Here is a 19,756-nt window from a genome sequence, read left to right as displayed (position 1 = left end):
AACCTTCAAGGCCTCTTTGCTCTATCTTGCCTTCACTAGTGTACTTACAACATCTCCATTTGTCCCTAGTCACTAGTAAATTGAATAGTAACTAGTAGCCCCCATTCCTACTTCGTAGATCTTTGCTAAACCTGACCTCTAGCACAATGGCAATATTTCATACCTAATCTGCTCCAGCCTGGAACATCACCTTGCCCTCTGGGCACTGAGGCTAGCCCCTACTGCACTGGCTGCTGCCCAATTTCTGATGGGACACGGGCAAGAAAAAAGCCTAGATATGGGTGGCAGGGCTCATCCAAGCTGTGAGAGGCAGAGCTGGGTGACTAAAAGCTGCTAGACAGAGAGGAGGTCTTAGCCAAGAGTCTCCTCTTGGAATGAGAACCACTGGGGCTCAAAGTCTTGGCAGAACCAGGACTACGAGTTGGCCAGGTAAGCCTGAGAAAGTGAGCACAAGAATCCGCAGCTTCAGTGACTGGCAGAGCCCTGGGCTACCTCACATGGGGAAGAGAAGTGGGCAGAACCAAGAAAAGAAAGCACTCTGCTCAGATGGAGGGGAGGGGTCTGGATGAAGGGTTCTAGCTTGGAACTGGCGAAGTTGAACTCTGGATTTCATGGTTGGGCAGGTAGAACCCTGACCCCTCCAGGGAAAGAGGTGGAAAGCCTCATGCTTTCAGATGACTGACTATAAAGGAAGGGTATGGCCCTGGATTCAGGAGGACCTGAGTTCAAATCTGATCTCAGACACTTAACACTTACTAGCTGTGTGACCCTGGGCAAGTCACTTAACCCCAATTGCCTCACCAAAAAAAAAAAAAAAGGAAGGGTATGGATGACTCAGTCAGGTCACCATGAAGCACCCCTGGAAGGAGCCCCTATGCTTGGCTGGCAGCAGCAAAGACAGGGGGCCAGTATTTCATCAGATAGATACATAAACACAAAGTCTCTTACTGTCAAAAACCAGTGCCCAACCAGGTTGCCCCAAAATACAATGCTCATAATCCACAGAGATTCTACCCATAGCCACTCACCAGTGGGGTTTCAGCAATCCCCTACCACCCTTGCCACCCTGGCATTCCAGGCAGACAGCTTCCTCTGGCCACTTGATGGGGAGGAATTTAAGAGCTACAGGGGAGGAAAATGCAGCCTCCCAATCCTTCCCTGGGAGCCACTGATTTCCCTTCAGGGAAGAAAAGTAGGATAATGGGGAGGGAGCCTTTGGGGGGTAAGTGATGTAAGAGACAGCACAGGAAATAAGTAAACAAACATGAAGGGGAAGCGTGTTCTGCCTTAGAAGGCTCTAGGGAGCCTTCACCATTTCCAGGCCAGGCTCAGGGAGATGATGGATGGGCTCAATGTGAGGAGCAGAAAATAGGAAGACACAGACCACAGGCAAAATGAGTGGCCTAAAGGAAAGATTCCCCAGCAATAATTATACATTGGAAAAGAGTACTGGCTTTGGCAGAGGCCTGTGATTCAAGGGGCAGCTATACCTCTTCATACCTGGTGACTTTGGGGAAGTCACTTCTTCTCCCTGGGCCTCAGTTTCCTCTTCTGTAGCTGTACTAAAGAGCCTCTGAAGTCCCTTCCACTCTAAAGATAGGATCCTTGGGGCAATCTCAAGGGTAATCTATAAACTGGTGTCCATGTTGAAATTAAGAGTTTAGCAGGGGGGGCGGCTAGGTGGCGCAGTGGATAAAGCACCGGCCCTGGATTCAGGAGTACCTGAGTTCAGATCCGGCCTCACACACTTGACACGTACTAGCTGTGTGACCCTGGGCAAGTAACTTAACCCCCATTGCCCCGTAAAAAAAAAAAAAAAAAAAGAGTTTAGCAGGGTCCTGCCCACATCTCTAAAAGGTTAATAGGGCCTGAATTATTTCAGTCAAAGGGTAGTAATCTAGGGAGAAGTGGACGAGCCTTCATCCCGACTCTGTATCGGCCAAAATTGAGGATATTGGGGGATATTGGAAGATAGCGGTGGACTTCTCACTTCCCAAGATGAATTCCTGACCAACACTATGTTGTCTTGGGATTATATCTAATGCAAATCCTTGCACACATGTGGGAAGGCCTCAGGAAATGGGGATTTCTTTGCTTTCTCTCTTGCCTCCCCATTCCTCCATCCATCCTCCACACAATTGTCAAAATAATCTGTGTAAGGCCAGATCTGACCACACTGCTCTTCAGCTCAAAAACCTTTGGTGTTTCCCTAGTGCCTCGGCTATAAACTCCCAGCTTGTGGTGTAATTGGTGCATGAAACCCGGAGTGCAGGGGTCCTGTCAACCAAGGCCATTTATACCTGTTCTGTAGCTTCTAGTTTTAGTTGCTCAGGCCACAGATAGAGGCAGAGGTTCGCTGAATTGAGAAGGCTTACACAGGCAGACTGGGTCAGAGGGTGACTCAAATCCAGTTCTGGTCACTATCCTCTCCAAATGTCGGGATTTCTAGTAAAGCCCTGAAGACCCTCCAAAGTCTGGCTTCCACCTATCTTTCTAGATTGATTCCACATGACTTTGCTTCATGTGTCTGCATCCCAGCCCAACCAACCTATTGGCTATTCCCCAAGCTCAACAATACACTTCCTTTTCCATTGCCCCTGTATTGTTTGTGCTCCCTCCTCAGTTCTGCCTCACATCATCCTTTCCTTTCACATCATCCTTTCCTTTCACATCATCCTTTCCAAGGTCAGTTCAGGTGCTACCTCCTATCACCTTTTGTGATTGCCACCTTCTCCCTTCGCTCCCAATTAGTACTCTATCCTACCTCAACTTTCCTTGTGCTATACTCTGTACATTTCACATCCTCCTCAGTAATATGGAATCTCCTTAAAGGCCTGGCACATAAATGGTGCTTAATGATTTTTTGCTGAATCGAACTTGTTGAAACCAGAGAGAGCCCTAGCCTCGGGTATACCACAAAGCCTTTATGTGAGGCAGCCCAGAAGCCCCAGGGTGCCAGAGGGGAGAGGGCTGCTAATTTCTTTAGAATACATTCCATCCAAGGCTCCCTCATGTTAATATCTTATAAAAATGCTTTTTAAGCCTAAAATACCACACTCCAACCACAGATGCATCAATATTTTTTGTGGGACTAGCCTGCAGAATTAGAGGGTGCTCAAGAAGAGAGAATGCAGGAAGAAGATAGAGGGGGATGTGTTAGAGTGTGTTAAAGTCAATGGTTAATGAGTAAGGGGAAATAACTCCTGTAGTCTCTCAAGAAGAAGAGCAATGAGAGAGGTGGCAAGGGGAGGGATTGACACTGGGGGAAAGAAAGGGGGAAATCTCAATTCAGTGATGGGAGGAGGTATCAGGAAAGAACACTCCCATGGGAGTGGGGTGGAGATAGATATTCTATAATGGGAGACAAGAATCTTACAATGGGTATAATCCACAGGGATTTGGTGCTCAGAGAGACCACAACCTTTGAGAGAGTGTTGTGCCTCCATGGACAGCATCCTGTCTCAGGAGGACAGGAATCAGATCTTCTGGACAGAACTGCTACCCAGAGGGGTGGAAGGGAAAGAAAATGATCATGGGGAAGACACACAATCAGGGACACAGGAAAATTCTCATTTTGGGTTAACAATTTAACTTCTCTATATCCTGCAGGAATTGATACTTCTAAGTGTGAGGCACCACAGAAACAAGGGGCATGGGGGAAATATCTACAAGTGAATGATATAGACACTGTTTAAAAGAAAGTACTCAAAAGATGTACCCTGGAAACTTTCATTCCATAAAGAGTATAACAACTAAAGGAGGAATAAGTAAATATAACAATCATGAATCAAAGAAAAATCTAAAATAGACAAAGAAGGATGAAAATTAATGTAGCAAATGAGGTAAAGAAACATTTTTGGGGAAAAGGCTCAGAAAATGAGAAAAATACTAACAAACAAAAGGAAAGGAAAGGGAGGCTTTACTTGACTAACTAAGAGAGAAAAAAAGAGGGGAAGAATTAGATAACTAGATAAAAGGGAAAAAAGGAATCAAATTAAGTAAAACTCCAAATCCAAGGAGAAGTAACAAATAGAGTATAGGGAGGGACTTGAGGCTGAGGAAAAGAGAGCCTATGGGACTAGGGTTGTCTTAGAGTAGATTAAGAAAAAAACCTGAAGAGACAAAGTATGTCAAAGAAACGAAAAAAACTCTGAATTCAGAAAAAAGCCGATATTAGAGATAAGAGGAATATATAAATCTAAATCTCATAACTTTAAATGTGAATGGATTAAATGATCCAATAAAGAGAGAGAGAAAGATAGATAGGTAGATAAATTACTGAGAAGAAATTAAATGTCATTTTAAGTGTCCAGTCCTAGGACTTTTTTGTCAATTCAGAGAATCAGAAGTGATCTCAGTAGCCATGTAGTCTAGCTCTCTCCTAAAGCATCAGGAACCCTGGGGTTCCTGGAAAAGGAACAGTGGCCCGGTTGTGACACCATCCCTAGCAGGGCTATTCTTAGTGGCAAAAGAATAGACTCAAAGTATTGTCCCCACTGGCCTGGGCTCTGAAATTCCACCATTCCCCTATTTGTTCCATTGGGCCTTTAAAGATTTGGGTCTTCGAGACTTCAATATGATGATAAAAAAGGAGGGAGAAACTTATCTCATTTCCTAATGGAAAATGAGTTGATAACTCTTTGAGAACAAGGTTTTAGCAAAACAACAGAGTACAATATATATATGTTGTGTGTGTATTTTGTTTGGGGTGCGGGGTTGGTGGGGAGAGGGGGGAAGCAAAGTCAGGCCACCAGGACTGAAAAATGGGTAGCACCAAATACAACTACTGATTTTTCACACTTATATTGGGGATAGGGCCCTGCTTAGAAGGATCTAGGTTTTCTTTATCATTCATTTCAGAGTAGGTAGATAAAAACATAATCCATCTGATAACTTAAAAGGAATACATTCCCCTGCCCCTTCAAGTCTGAGACATGTTACTGGGCAAGGATCTGCCTAAACTCCTCAGAGACGTGTACTTTTTCTCAAGGGTTAGGTCCTAGATGGCAGTTTTTTTTTCTCATGGATCAAGCAAACTCTATGCAATGGCACACTCTCAGGAGGTAGTATCAGATGGTTGACTTGTAATGTTAGTCATATGGATTATGGGGCTAAAAGAGACCTGGCCTGGGATTCAGGGGACCTTGGATAACTCAATTCTTTTGGGGGGCTTCCTCAGTTTCCTCCTCTGTAAAATTAGAGGTACAATAGAATTAGATCTAGAAAAGACCTTAGAGATAATTTAATACAACCCTTTTATTTAACAGAGGAGAAAATTGAGTCGCAGACTTATCACACAGGTGGTAAATGGCAGAGCCAGGATTGGAACCCAAATTCTTTAACACCAGATCCAAGAACCTTTCTGTGTCTAGTTTATGGTATCTAACATCTCTTCTACTCCTGAAATTCTGTGGTTCTACATTGAAAACATGGGCAAAATTAAAAGGAAAGTATGGTATAGTGGGAAAAGTGCTAAACTTGGGGTTGAGGCTTTCTCAGCTACTTATTCTTTGTGTGTAGGGGGCTGGGAAAGGGTATATCTGGGCAGTCCTAGATCAAACTGAGGAGTTCCTCAAACAACTGATGAGATGGAGGGGGAGGGGAGGTGAAACCAAGATGGAATAGAGGCAGGAATTCATCAAAACTCTCCCAAATTCCCTTCCAAACAACTTTAAAATAAGACCTCGAATTGAATTCTGGAGCATTAGACCAAAGAAAAGGTCATAGTGAAACAATTTTCCAGACCCAGACAACATAGAAGATTGGCAGGAAAGGTCTGTCACACTTGGGGGTGTAGGTCAGACAATTGGTCAGTAAGAGATTACAGGGGACCCTTTGCTGGCACTGGGTACAGGATCCTGTTGCATTGCCGACGCACAGTTTTAGGTCACAGTTCCAGGGTGGAGAAGAGTGCTTGTGGTTGCTCACAAGGGAGTGAGGGTCCTGATCTTAGGTCCAAGGCAGAAAGGAGCACTAGTACTTACAGCCCCAGGGGAGAAAAGGCCCAAGTCACAGTTACAGGGCCAAAAAGAGGGATAGCACTTGTGGCTGCAAGCGAACAGAGGCCCTGGTCACAGTTGCAAGGCTAACAGAAGTGCCAACATTTGTGACTACAGGGGAACAAGGTCCCTTCCTGGGTAAAGACCAGATCACAGGCCAGAAAAGCAGTGACCACAGCTCTCTTTAGATCATACCATGGGATAACTTAAAAAGATAACATTAAGGGGTAAGAAAGGATGCATTGGGAGAAGGGGGGAGGGAGAGGTAGAATGGGAGAAATTATTTCACATAAAAGAGGTACAAAAAGAAGAGCTTTTACAGTAGAAGGGACGGTGGGGGTGGTGATGGGCAAAACTTAAACCTTATTCTCATCAGAATTGGCTCTAAGAGGGAATAACAGACAGTTGAGTATAGAAACCTTACAGGGAATTAGATGGGGAAGGAGCTAAGAGGAGAGAGCTGAGGTAGTCAGAAGCAAAACAGACTTTTGAGGAGGAACAGGGTAAAAAGAGAGAGAAAGAGAGGGGGGGGAAGAGGATGTCAGAAAAATATACAGTTAGTAATCATAACTATGAATGGGAATGGGATGAACTCACCCATAAAATGGAAACAGCAGAATGGATTAAAAACCAAAATCCAACAATATATTGTTTCTAAGAAACACACTTGAAACAGAAACACAAAGAATAAAAATAAGGTGCTGGAGCAGAATCTATTATGCTTCAGCTGAGGTAAAAAAAATAAAAAGCAGAGGTACCAATCATGATCTCAGACAAAGCAAAAGCAAGTGTAGACTTAATTAAAAGAGATAAGCAGGGAGGGAGGGAGAAAAATTTGAAATTGGAAATCTTATATAAACAAATGTTGAAAACTATCTCTACATGTAACTGGAAAATAATAAAATACTTTTATTTAAAAAATTTTTAAAAAAGAGATAAGGAGGGAAATGACATTTTGCTAAAAGGTACCATAGACAATGAAGTGATACTAAACAAATATGCACCAAATGGAATAGCATCCAAATTCTTAAAGGAAACATTAAATGAGTTACAGGAGGAAATAGACAGTAAAAGTATACTAGTGAGAAACCTCAACTTTCCCCTCTCAGAACTAGATAAATATAACCATACAATAAAAAAGAAAGAAGTTAAGGAGATGAATATAATTTTAGAAAAGTTAGATATGATATAACTCTAGAGAAAACTGAATGGGAATAGAAAGTAGTATACCTTTTTTTCAGCTGTATATGGCACCTTAACAAAAACTGACCATGCATTAGGGCATAAAAACTTCACAACCAAATGCAGAAAAGCAAAAATATTAAATGCATCCTTTTCATATTATAATGCTATAAAAATTACATTCAATAAAGAGCCATGTTTAAATATTAATCGGAAACGAAATACTATAATCTCAAAGGATGAGTGGGTCAAAGAACAAATTATAGAAACAATAAATAATTTCATTAAAGAGACTTGACAACAATAAGGCAATATACCAAACTTTATGGGATGCAAAAAAAGCACTTCTTAGGGGCAAATTTATATGTTTAAATGCTTACATCAATAAAAAGCAAAAAATTTTATCTCTAAATGTGTACATTAATAAAAAAGAGAAAGGACAGATCAATGAATTGGGCATGCAACTAAAAAACTAAAAAAATAACAAATTTAAAATCCCAAATTAAACACCAAATTGGAAATCTTGAAAATCAAAAGAGAGATTAATAAAATTGAAAGTAAAGAAGAAAACCATCAAACTGATAAATAAAACTAAGACCTGGTTTTATGAAAAAAAAACCAATAAAATAGATAAACCATTGGTTAATTTGGCCAAACTGATAAGATGATAGGCTACACAAAGTCACTGTTAAGTCACTGATCAAATTGGAATTCCCCAGTCAAGCCAAGAAGGTCAAAGAGCATTGTCCAGGATTTGAAGGCAACTAATGGACAGAGAACAACTATTCCCTGACTGAAGAACAGCCATGCCTCATCATGGCCTATAAAAGCAAGTTGGCATGATTTTGGGGGGCTTTCAGTTCTTGGGGACTCACCTCTTCCTTTGAATCTTTTGACTAAATGTAGCAAGAGGAAGGGGGAAAGGGATTTCTCTCCTACTCCCCCATCCCCACCCCTCATCATCACCAGGAAGAGCAATGCCAACTTACAGCAGAAGCACACAGTAGGGGGAGACATGCTTGTCCACAACTTGAAAGGCAAGTTAAAGGACAGGCCTCTCGAATGCCAGACTCTTGTGGTGTGTGTATGCGGGGGCAGGGGGGGGGGGTTGAATTTCTTAGGCAGCAGCATACTGGAATATAGTCTTCTAGCAGAGAAAGAGATTTTCTATGTAGCACCAGCTTTGAGTTATCTTGTGGCTAACTCCAAGTTTGAGAGTTCCTGAGTTCAAGAATCGAGGTCCTTCACCTACAGAGAGATTTCCTGATGCAGTCAGTATACGTTTTAAAGAAGGAAGTCCACATGGCTCACGCTAAGCATCCTACTTGGAGAGCAAAACCAGACTGTGACTTGGACAATCCAAGTTCAGAGAGAAGGGATTTGTTTGTTCAGCAAGTTCCAAAAACATGTTGACTTTTCAGGGAGGCGAATCCAGAGTGGAGCTATGAGTCTTCAGGAGATTGGGTAGGTAGGACTTATTGAGAAAGAGTTCCACTGGAGTGACAGACAGCTGCCCTGATTGGAGACCCAAGTTCAGTTTCCTTTGCGATGGGGGGTAGAGGGGAAGCTTAATGTTTCTGTCTTTGTTGGCTGGATAATTACTTCACCCTGTCTTTTGGTGGGTTCTGCAGCTCCAGGAATTGTCTTATGGCATTATTTGAAGGTATTTGGAAGGGTCTTGGGGAGAGCTCAGGCAAGTCACTGCCTTTCCTCCACCATCTTGGCTCTGCCCCCTTATTCCTGTATTTGTTAATGGACTCCTGAGAATCTCGACCTTGTGGCTTTTCTGTGGGGGTGTGAATAAAGGTTCTCTTACAGCAGATATCACTAATAACCATATTGTACACTGAGTGCCTTCCTGGGAGTTTGTCACTACCATTACACATATTTGGGGGAACCTTTATACAAACTATACTGATTCTTTTGAAGAATTTCCTAGATTAACTGGAGGGAGGCAGGGGGAAGTGGGGAAGGGCAAAGAGCCAAAAGAAGAGAAGTTGAATCCACTGGGTCAAGACCTCAGGATGGAACCTGGGTTATGTAAGCCCAGAGTTCTTGTCCATGGGGCAGGGAAGGGAATAGGCCATGGGCAAAATTGGTGATCTTGGGCAAATCCAGTCCCTTCTCTGGACTTCCTCAATTTCCTTCTCTATAAAACGAGGGTGGACTACATGGTCTTTAAACTTCCTTCTTGTCCTGACATTCTACAATTCCATCTTCAAAAGTGGGAGGGAAGAAATAGATACAATTTAATACTCTAGTCCCAAGAGCTGAAGACAGAATATTCTCATTCATTTGCTTGGAAAAGCTACTCCAATTCTTTCCCTTCTTCCAACATTCCACATGTATTCCTAACCCAACCTGGAGGAAAATACAAATCTGAGGTTTGGTTTTCTGAGGTTTTCTTTTCTTTCTTTCTCTGTGTGTGTATATGTGTGTGTGTGTGTGTGTGTGTGTGTGTGTGTGTGTGTGTGTGTTCCAGTTGATATTTGTGATTTCAGCAGTGTGGGGGAACTCCTAGTATAGAAAATCCCTGTCATTGCAGATTGACCATAATTACTAGTCTTAGAGAAATATAAATGATAATTTCAAATAAGTAACTTGCCCACGGACACACAGTCAGGGTATGTCAGAGACAGGGCTTCCTGATTCCAAGGCCAGCCCTCTCTCCTCTATTTCACGCTGTCTCATACACACATATACACTTTCACTCTCGCTCTCACTCTCACTCTCACACTCACACATACATACACTCACACTCACATGTGCTCATGGATTTAAAGCTGGTCCAGACCTTCCAGACAATCTAGTCTGACCCCTCATTTAACAGATATGGAAATGGGGCCCAGGAAGCAAAAAGCACCTTTGCCCAAGTTCACCTAATGGTAAGTGGCAGAGCTGGGCTTGCATATAGGTCCTCCACCTCTTCCTGCTCCAATGCTTCCATTCTCTTGGCCTTAGCCCTTCTAGGTGCTCAGGCCTCAACATCTGTATCACACTGGCAATACCTGCAGCCCAAGTAGATCTGGTGCACTTTGGGTGGTGGGCCAATGGGTACTACCAGAGAGATCCATCACAGCACAGTCTCTGGTCTGACTCCCTGCAGCTTATGTCCAGGAAGCTCATAGGGTAGCTTCAGAAACTAGGGCAGACAGACTACCAGCAGAGTTCTCTGTAAACTGCAGTGGGTTACTTCTTCCCTCTCCCAGCTCAACCCTGATTGGCTCATTCCTGGACTCTGACCATGAGAGGGGCGCCTTCACTAGATAGTCCAAGAAGCACCAAGGGTGATCAGAATGCCCACAGGACCAAAGATCCAGGCTCCTGGTCTCCTCCTCCCTCTCATCCCTGCCATCATCTTCTGAAGTCTGGACTGGGCATTAACTCTGTGCTATTGACAACAATCCATGAAGACAGTCAATATTAAATGGACAACCAACTCGAGAATCTTGTCATAAGTATCACAGGATCCTAGAATGAGTTGGAGGAAGGGATCCTCGAGGTCATGAAGTCCAACCTCTTCATTTTACTGAAGCATGGAGAGGGTAAGTATGTCTTACTCAGGTCACACAAGTAGGAAGTGTCTGAGGCAGCTTTTCCTAACCCCAGCCAACATGTCCCACTGCCTCTGTCTGACCGAAGGGCCAGATGTCATCCAACGGACCATTTCTATCTCACCCCTAGGTCCTCTGGCAATGCAGCCTCATTGGGGCACACAACAAAGGCGCACCTACAAGTATGCCCCAGGTCTTCTTTCTTCACACTTTGGCCTGCCTCTCATCAGTCCATTCCTGCTTAGTGTTCTGCAGGGCTTGAGTTTTCTGCTCATCTACTTGGACGTAGTCGACTCGATGCTCTTCTGAAATCAAAGGTTTCTGCAAGGGAAAAGCAGACCAATTCACATTAGCTCAGAATATATCCATCCAGTCCTCTGCGCTGTCCTCTCTGCTCATCCTGGACACTGCTGCTCTTCATGCTCCACTTAGCCTCCAAATGTAACATGACGTGACCAGACATTGTCTTTATGGTCAAAGTTCAATTAAGCATTTATTAACTATATACTGCATGCCAGGCCCTGGGGACACAGAGACAAAAGTGAGAGCCTCCTGGCCTTAAGGAGCCTTTTTCTGAACTGGAGGGATAGCATATCCACATATCAGAACACATGCAAAGTGCTGGGAGGGAGGGGGAAGGGAAAGAAGGAGGGTCTCAGCAACTGGAGGTGGGGGCAAGGGATCAAGAAAGGCCTCATGCAGAAGATGGGGCTAGGCTGTTGATGGAGTTGTGAACTGATCCAGCCATTCTGGAGAGCAATTTGGAACCATGCCCCAAAGGCTATGAAACTGCATATACCCTTTGACCCACCAATGTAAGGTCTATATCCCAAAGAGATTATAAAAAAAGGGAAAGGATCCACATGTACAAAATATTTATAGCAGCTCTTTTTGTGGTGACAAAGAATTGGAACTTGAGGGGATGCCCATCAATTAGGGAATGGCTAAACAAGTTGTGGTATATGAATGTAATGGAATGCTATTGTGCTCTAAGAAATGGTAAGCAGGCAGATTTCAGAAAAACCTGGAAAGACTTACATGAACTGATGCTGAATGAAGTGAGCAGAACCAGGAGAATATTGTACACAGTATCAACAACATTGTATCATGATCAACTGTGACAGACTTAACTCTTCTCAGCAATACAATGATCCAAGACAATGCCAAAGGACTCATGGTAGAAAATTCTCTCCACTTTCAGAAAAAGAACTATGCAGTCTGAATGCAGATTGAAGCAGACTAGTTTCACTTTTGTTGCTGCTTTTTTGTTGTTTATTCTTTCTTTGACTTTTTTCCCTTTTGTTCTGATTCTTCTCTTACAACATGACTAATGTGGAAATATGTTTAACATGATTGTAATGTATAACCTATATCGGATTTCTTGCTGGCTTTAGGAGGGGGAGGGGAGGGAAGATGGGAGAAAATTTTAGAACTCGAAAATATCTTTACATTTAATTTAAAAAAAGAAGATGGGGGGGGCGGCTAGGTGGCACAGTGGATAAAGCACCGGCCCTGGATTCAGGAGTACCTGAGTTCAAATCCGGCCTCAGATACTTGACACTTACTAGCTGTGTGACCCTGGGCAAGTCACTTAACCCCCATTGCCCCTCAAAACAACAACAACAACAAAACAAAACAAAACAAAAAAGAAGATGGGGCTAGAACTGAGTCCTGAAGGAAACCAGGGATTTGGAGGGGTATTGAGGAGGGAGGGCATTACAGGCATTGGGAACAAGATATACAAAGGTGGAGGAACAGGAAGAAAGTCAATTTGGCTGTCCCACAGAGTGAAGCATGTACAATAAGGGAGTAATATATAAGAAGGGTGAGCACGCTGTGAAGAACTTGAAGTATCAAACCAAGGGGTTTATCTGATCTTGGAAGCCATAAAGAGCCACTAGAATTTGTTGAATAGAGGATGACATGGTCAGAACTGAACTTTGGCAGCTATGTGGAGCTTGGATAAGAGTGAGGAGGCTATTCCAGTAGTCCAGGTAAGAAGTAATGAGCGATTGAAGAGAACAGTACCTATGCAAGTGCAGAAGGAACAAATCTAAAAGATACTGAGAAGGGAAAATCAACAAATTTGACAATTGACTGGATATGGAGATTGAAAGAGAATCAAGAGTCAAACATGACCATGAGGTTACAAGGCTAGAAGGATGACCTGGAAGATGGGAGAGCTCTGAGCAACAATAGGAAAGTTCAGAAGAGGAGGGAGTGTAGGTGGGGGAAGGAATAATGTTGGGGACATGCAGTTTGCCATCAAGGTCAAAATGTCCAAGAGGCAGTTGGTGATGTAGGCCTGGAACTCAAGAAAGAGCCTAGAGATGGGCATATAGATTTGGGAATCATTGGCATAGAGATGATAATTGAGCCCATGGGAGCTGATGAGATTGAAAATGAGCTGAGAAGAGAAAAGAGATCCCAGGACAGAGCCATAGGGGACACCCAGATATAGAAGAAGATGAAGCAAAGGAGACAGAAAAGGAGCCATCAGATATTTAGGAGGAGGGTCAGGAGGGAGCAATGCCATGAAAACTCATTGAGGAGAGAATATCCAGGAAAAGATGATCCACAGTGTCAAAGGCCACAGAGAGCCAAGAAAGATGACAATTGAGAGAGGGCCATTCAATTTAATAATTAAGAGATTATTGATAACTTTGGAGAGACCAGTTTTGGTTAAATGATGAAGTAGGAAACTGGAACAGAGTTGGTTGAGTGGGAGGAGAGGTAGAAGCAATGAGCATAGATAGTTTTTTTCTAGGACTTTGTGAAAGAGAAGAGAAATATAGGCATTATATCTGCCTATTCCACTGAAATGAACTCATTCAAGTTTTACTTCCTTCTGCTAGATAAGATTGGGATGATGCATTTCAATTCTCCTGGACACTGAAAGAACTGTTGAGCAATATGGCAGAGAAGTTTTCTGTCAACGTCTCTGACTTAAAAGTCTCAAATAAAGGAATTATGAACCAAATATAAAGTACCTACAACTGACTCTATAAGGTAAGAGGATAGAAACAATACTAGAGGTAAAAGCATCATGAAATAAGAGAACTGAAATACTTAGAGATTCCACTTGCCATCCCCAACATCTCCAAGACATCCTGGAACCCAGTATTGTTCAAAGTTCACAGGCTTGTATTTCAAGGTCCAGCTGTAGAAGGTCCCTGTCTGGATCCTCTACAGAAGTGACTCATTCTAGGGGTGCGTGCGTACATGTGCACGCACACACATACCCCACAAGATGGAGAAAACATGGATTCTGCCCAGACACTTAAAAGAAGAGGAATGCAGCTGGAGAGTTGAAGTGGCAAGAGATAGGACACTATAAAGCCAAATAGAGGGGAAGGCCTAGGGGCATCTGAGCCTGAGTGAAAGAAGACAAGAAAGCCAGCTGGGCTCAGTCCCCTCCTTACAGAGTTTAGTAAGAGAAGGGAGCCAGAGTGGCTCATACCTACCAACTTGAAGAGTCTGTGGATGCCCAGCCTCAGGGATTCATGTAGGAGTGGAAGGGGAAGGGACAAAAGTGAAGAGGGAAGCCAACAACAAACCAGAGAAAATACCCCCAAAGGCCCCAAAGCCAAAATTCTAAATGAGAATGGCTTGGTGTAAGCCAAGCTTGCAAGGATATACATCCAAATAGTGATATTCATAAAGAGAGAAGGAAAAAATTACTGAAAAAATGTAAAGGCCATAGCATTTTGAATAATTACTATGCTATGATGGAAACTGAACCAAAAATTCCCATTCAAAAAGAGAATTCTGTGGCATTCCCAAACATCATGGACCCCTGAGAACCGCTAGAAGAGAAAATAAACTTTTAAAGGATTTTACGATACAAATTGGGTCAGAAATTAGTTCTTAATACACAATTAAAGAAGACAAACAACAACATAGAAAAATGAGAATACATAATGGAGAATCTCCAAAGAATCAGATGCTTTGAAAAAATAGAATGACAGATCTGTAGTCCAAACATACATAAATGGAAGAAAATTTGGCAAAAGAGATGCAAAAGGCAATCATTTGAAAAGAATACGTGGATTCTATACAAGCCAAACTGTTTAATCTTAAATACTCAAAGCACAGAGATAATTTGAGGATCATCAGTTTTCCAGAAGAATATGATAATTTTTTTAAAAAATTGAATGCCATAATTCAGTAGATAATACAAGAAGACTGATCAGAACTTTTTGAATGTAGACAATGAAATACTGATTGACCAAATTCACAGATTGCTTTCAAAGAAATATGCCACACTCAAAACTTCAAGCTATGGTGGTTAAATCTCACAATTTTATTAACAAACAACATATTTTGCAGGCAGACAGGAGAAAGGAGATAAGTTAGGAGGTAATGTCAGTTCTAGCAATTCAGGATTACTCTGCAGCCATATGAAATTGCAGAAGAGAAAAGCATAAAATATTTTTAAAAAGCAAAGGAGCTCAAGTTGCAACTGAAAATATCCCGCAAAATTGAGCCTGATCATCAATGAAAGACAATTAACAAAAAAGAAGCATTTGAGGAAACATTACCAAAAAAAAAGGCCCTGCAAGTTAGCAGAATATCCAATTTATAAATCTTCAAAATAAGAAAAACACAAAAAAGGATTAAGCAATAGAACCAATTCTCTTATGTTGTTATCGTTGCTGTTTTTAAAGTAACTGGACTAACAGGTAAAATATAGAACAAAGAAGGCTCATTCAAGGAAAATAAGGTTCTAAAGGGCTGAAGAATTAAGGGAATCTTAAAGAAAGAAAAGAGGGGAAGAAGGTAGAGCTAAATTCATATTTTGTTGGCCATATCCCATTATCCCCTATAAGTAAAGCAATATCTTATGTAGAAGAAAATAACACAATGAGAAGTTGCTCTAGTGTGTAAAGAGGAGCTGGAGAAGTACCCATACACATTCCAGACATAAACAGAGAAGAGACGGCTATTTCCTTAATCCATCAACAAGAATGGGTAGCTATAAAGAGGAGGTACTGGAATGGGGGGTGGGTAGAAGGAGAGTCTCACCCAAGAAGAAATGAAAGAATGGATTCCCATGGGAGTAGAGAGGGAGGAATTCCATGTTTGTGGCAAAAGGCAGGGACATTATAATGTGTGTTGTCTGGGGGAAGTAGGAATAATAGAAGACTGCTGTCTCCAAACCAAGCTTGTCCTATCCAGAACTGTGTATTTACCCCAGGAAAAGGGATGTGTGGATTGCTAAAGTCAACCAGCACCTAAGGTGGTGGCAGCAGGGGTCATAGACCAAGAGGTAGAATACCTTGGTCTTAAGAGTAGTGAGAGATCATGGGAAATGCAGAGAAGCTGACTGGATCTCCTGACTTGGGACACAAAGAAATTCCTGCCAAATGAGATAGCTTCCTTAAAGAAATGTTATTTATTTCTAAATGAGGCATAGCAATAGCATCACCAAAAATAAGGAAGCAATCAGTCAATAAATGAATGAATAAATACTCAATAGGAAGGGAAAATGGGATAAGACCTGCATGTGCAATAACACTGAAGTGAGAAGAGAGAGCTCAAATATGACATCCTAGAAATTCTACCTCTAATGAAAGACAGAGCAAAAAATTTAAAAATAATCAAAGGAGGGGCAGCTAGGTGGCATGGTAGATAGAGCACTGACCCTGAATTCAGGAGGACCTGAGTTCAAATCCGGCATCAGACACTTAACACCCACTAGCTGTGTGGCCTCATCAAAAAACAAACAAACAAACAAAAAATAATAATCAAAGTAAATTCACAATAGAATTATAGTATCATAACCACAATGATATGCTAGCATTCCAGCCTCAAATTATATTGTAAAGCAGGAATTATCAAAACTATTTGGTGTGGGGGCAGCTAGGTGGCACAGTGGATAAAGCACTGGCCTTGGACTCAGAAGGACCTGATTACGGATCTGGCCTCAGATACTCGACACTGGCTCTGTGACCCTGGGCAAGTCACTTGGCCCTCATTGCCCCGCAAAAACAAAAACAAAAACAAAACCCCAAACTATTTGGTGCTGGTTAAAATTAGAAAAATAGATCACTGGAACAGTCTAGACAAAAATCAGAAACAATCAAACTAAAAAATGCAGCATTCAATGAAATCAAGAAGATAAACTCTATGGGAAAGGGTTCCATAGGAAAGCTAGAAAGCAGCCTCACAGATTGCAGTGGAGTATTAGTGTGCCATAAAAAATAATGAATCAAGAAATTCAATGAGAAACTATAGTAACTGACTAAATTCACCTTAGAATAGCAGAAAAAAATCAGCCAGCTTTTCCCATTGAGCAAAGCTAGTGCAGCCCAGCATAGCTTCCCAATAACATCAGAGGCTGTCAGGGACATCTGCAGTCTGCAATAATCTGTGCTCAGAGGCAGCAGGAGCAGAGAGATCACTTATGAAAGCTCAAGGGTAGGAACCTTGAACACCCCAGAGATTAGCAGCAGCAATCAGTGCCATGCCAACTAAACATACATGGTATCTCAGTAAGCATGCTTTAGATGGTCCAGTCTCAGAGGCTCTGAGTTCCCTAACACTCTGTCCTAAGATACCAGAGGTGACCCTGAAGATCCAGGGGGAGATCAAGCATAGCCAGTCACCTCATCTAAGAGAACAGGATGGGGCAGAGCCTGACCCTGGCACAAAGCTCTAATACAATTCAGGAACTAAGGCTGGAGGCAAAGATTCAAGGGAAAAATGGATTTTCCACAAGGACTACATGAATACCTAGGAGAAATAAAGCAGGAAGTTTAAAAAAATGAAAAAAGCTCTAGAGGAAAAATTTGAAGGAGAATAGTTTAGAGGAGAAAATATTTAAAGAAATCCTAAATCAAAACTGCCTAAATCTATTAGAACAAGAAGGAAAAGTGAAGATAGGAAGAATTCACTACTTACCTCCTGAAAGGGACCCCAAAAGGAGAAGTCCCAGGAATATCATGGCCAAAATCCAGAGTGCTCACATCAAAGAAAAAATACCACAGGTATCCAGAAAAAAAGCAATTCAAGTATCAAAGAACCACAGCCAAGTTCACACAAGACCTGGCAGCATTTACCAAAAACCAGAGGAGAGCTTGGAATACAATAGTCCAAAAGGCAAAATATATGGGCTTATATCTAAGAATATCTTATTCTGCAAAGCTGAGTATGGGTAGGGGTCTGGGAAGGGAAATGCAATAGAGGGCTTTCAAGCATTTCTGATAAAAATAAAAAGACCAGAGTCTTATGAGTAGGAATTTTGAAATACCAGTGCTAGAGTCCAAAGAAACCTAGGAAGGCCAATTTGTTAGAGCAATTGGAATGGGCATGATAATGCATGCTAACATTCTAATATATGGAAAAGAAATTAGTGTTTCTGCAGAATCTTAATGCCTTCAAAGGGTACTGAGAAAGCTAAATAAGAAAGTGGGTCTTGGGAACAATGGAGTTTCTGTTTTGAAAGTCTGAATTGGGGAAAGGGAAGGGAAGTTAAAAGGAGGGATATACTCAGGTGTGCAGGTAAATGTTTAACAACTAGCTCTCTAAAATTATGTACACACTTTTAAATTTAACTGCATTATTAATACTTTCTTCATCACTTTCTTAATTCTAGTCCAAAGGTCAGCAAATTATGGGTACCCGGGTCATATCTAGTCCCAAGGGGGCAGCTAAATAAGAATAGTTTTTACTTTAAATATAATAAACTTTATTTTAAAATGTAAAAACCATTCTTAGTTCTTGTGCTATACAAAAACAGGTGATGGGCCATAGTTTTATCCCATTAGCTAGACAATCAACAAAATAATAAATCAAGTATGTTTTCTAGCATTTGCCAATTTCTACATAATTGCTCACATTAAATATTTAACAAATTATAATTAAAGCCAGTCTGAGTTGGTTCCAGCATACCTCTGGACATATTATTGTAGAAATGAAGAAAGGGATGGAACTTGCTATTTCCCATCATTGGGGTATGGGAGAATAACATATAATTATGGAGGAAAGAGTGAGAGGAATGGGCATCAGATGAGCCTTACCTCTTATTTGAAATGAACAAAGGAGAGTTGAACATACAACACACCCAAATTGGTGAAAAAATGCACCAAACTTAACAGGAAACCAGTAGGGGAGGGGAGAGAAAGGGAAAGATAACTGGGGGTTGGGCAGGAAGAGTCATAAGTCAAACAAACTTCCTGATCTTGAAGGGAGGATTAAAAGGTGGTTAGGGGAAGGGAGGAGAGGATGAAAAGAAAAGAAATAGAATCTAAGGAAGTTCCTTATATTGCCTCTTAGACAGTTGGGGAATAGCTAACAAAGTGTGGTATATAAATATAATAGAATGTTATTGGGTTGTAAGAAATGAAAAAAAGACAATTTCAGCAAATCTTGGGGAGTACAAACTGAAGCACAGTGAAGGGAGCAGAATCAGGAGAAATAATATATACATTGTCAAAAAAAAACTCCAACAACTTTGAAACGCTAAAGAACCCTTATGGGAGCACTGCCCCACCATCTCCTGAGGACCAGTGGTGAAGCATGGTACTCACCTGCTGCCAGAGAGGGGATAGACTCAGGGGGGCAGAGTGAGACAGGCATTCTTGGACACTGTGTGGATTAATTTTGTTTGACTACATTTATCTGTTACAAGTTCCTCCCCCCGCCCCCCGCCATTTTTCTTACTCCTAGTTAATAAGAGAGTACAGTGTTAAGCAGGAGAGCAGAGGGAAATTGAAGGGGTTAGGACAGCAAGTGGTAGTGGGAATTGAACAAACCCCACTAACTCAGTTCTAGAGTTTGTTCAGTTTTCCTTCTATTCAATTATGGGTCTAGTCCAACTTCTGCCTTGTGAGAAAACTTTACTCAACTGTGGGAATGAGGAGAAAATCTTATTGCATTGTTTGAACCGAGCCCTACATGCCTGGGAAACTGAACAGCTTCTACGTGCTGCTTAGAAGTCCTTAACTAAGGACCTAGGTTACGCTGACCTGAAACTTAGTCAAATCCAAAAATTGATGCAGGAAATTTTCTCACAACTGT

The 19,756-nt window shown here is 41.8% G+C and overlaps 1 protein-coding gene across 1 annotated transcript in view; it reads right to left on the bottom strand.

Annotated features, from left to right (window-relative positions):
• Nucleotides 1-10,939: 10,939 nt before the first annotated feature.
• GAB3 (GRB2 associated binding protein 3) overlaps nt 10,940-19,756 on the bottom strand; it is a 135,121-nt gene continuing 126,304 nt past the window's right edge. Inside the window, exon 11 of the mRNA XM_043974716.1 lies at nt 10,940-11,056. Within this exon, the coding sequence (XP_043830651.1) occupies nt 10,940-11,056 (117 nt within the window). The remainder of the gene's footprint in view (nt 11,057-19,756) is intronic.

This window comes from Dromiciops gliroides, chromosome X (genome assembly GCF_019393635.1).
Source record: "Dromiciops gliroides isolate mDroGli1 chromosome X, mDroGli1.pri, whole genome shotgun sequence".
Lineage (NCBI taxonomy): Eukaryota > Metazoa > Chordata > Mammalia > Microbiotheria > Microbiotheriidae > Dromiciops > Dromiciops gliroides.
Note: the sequence above shows the minus strand (reverse complement) of the source record. Positions and strands in the feature narration are given on the sequence as shown.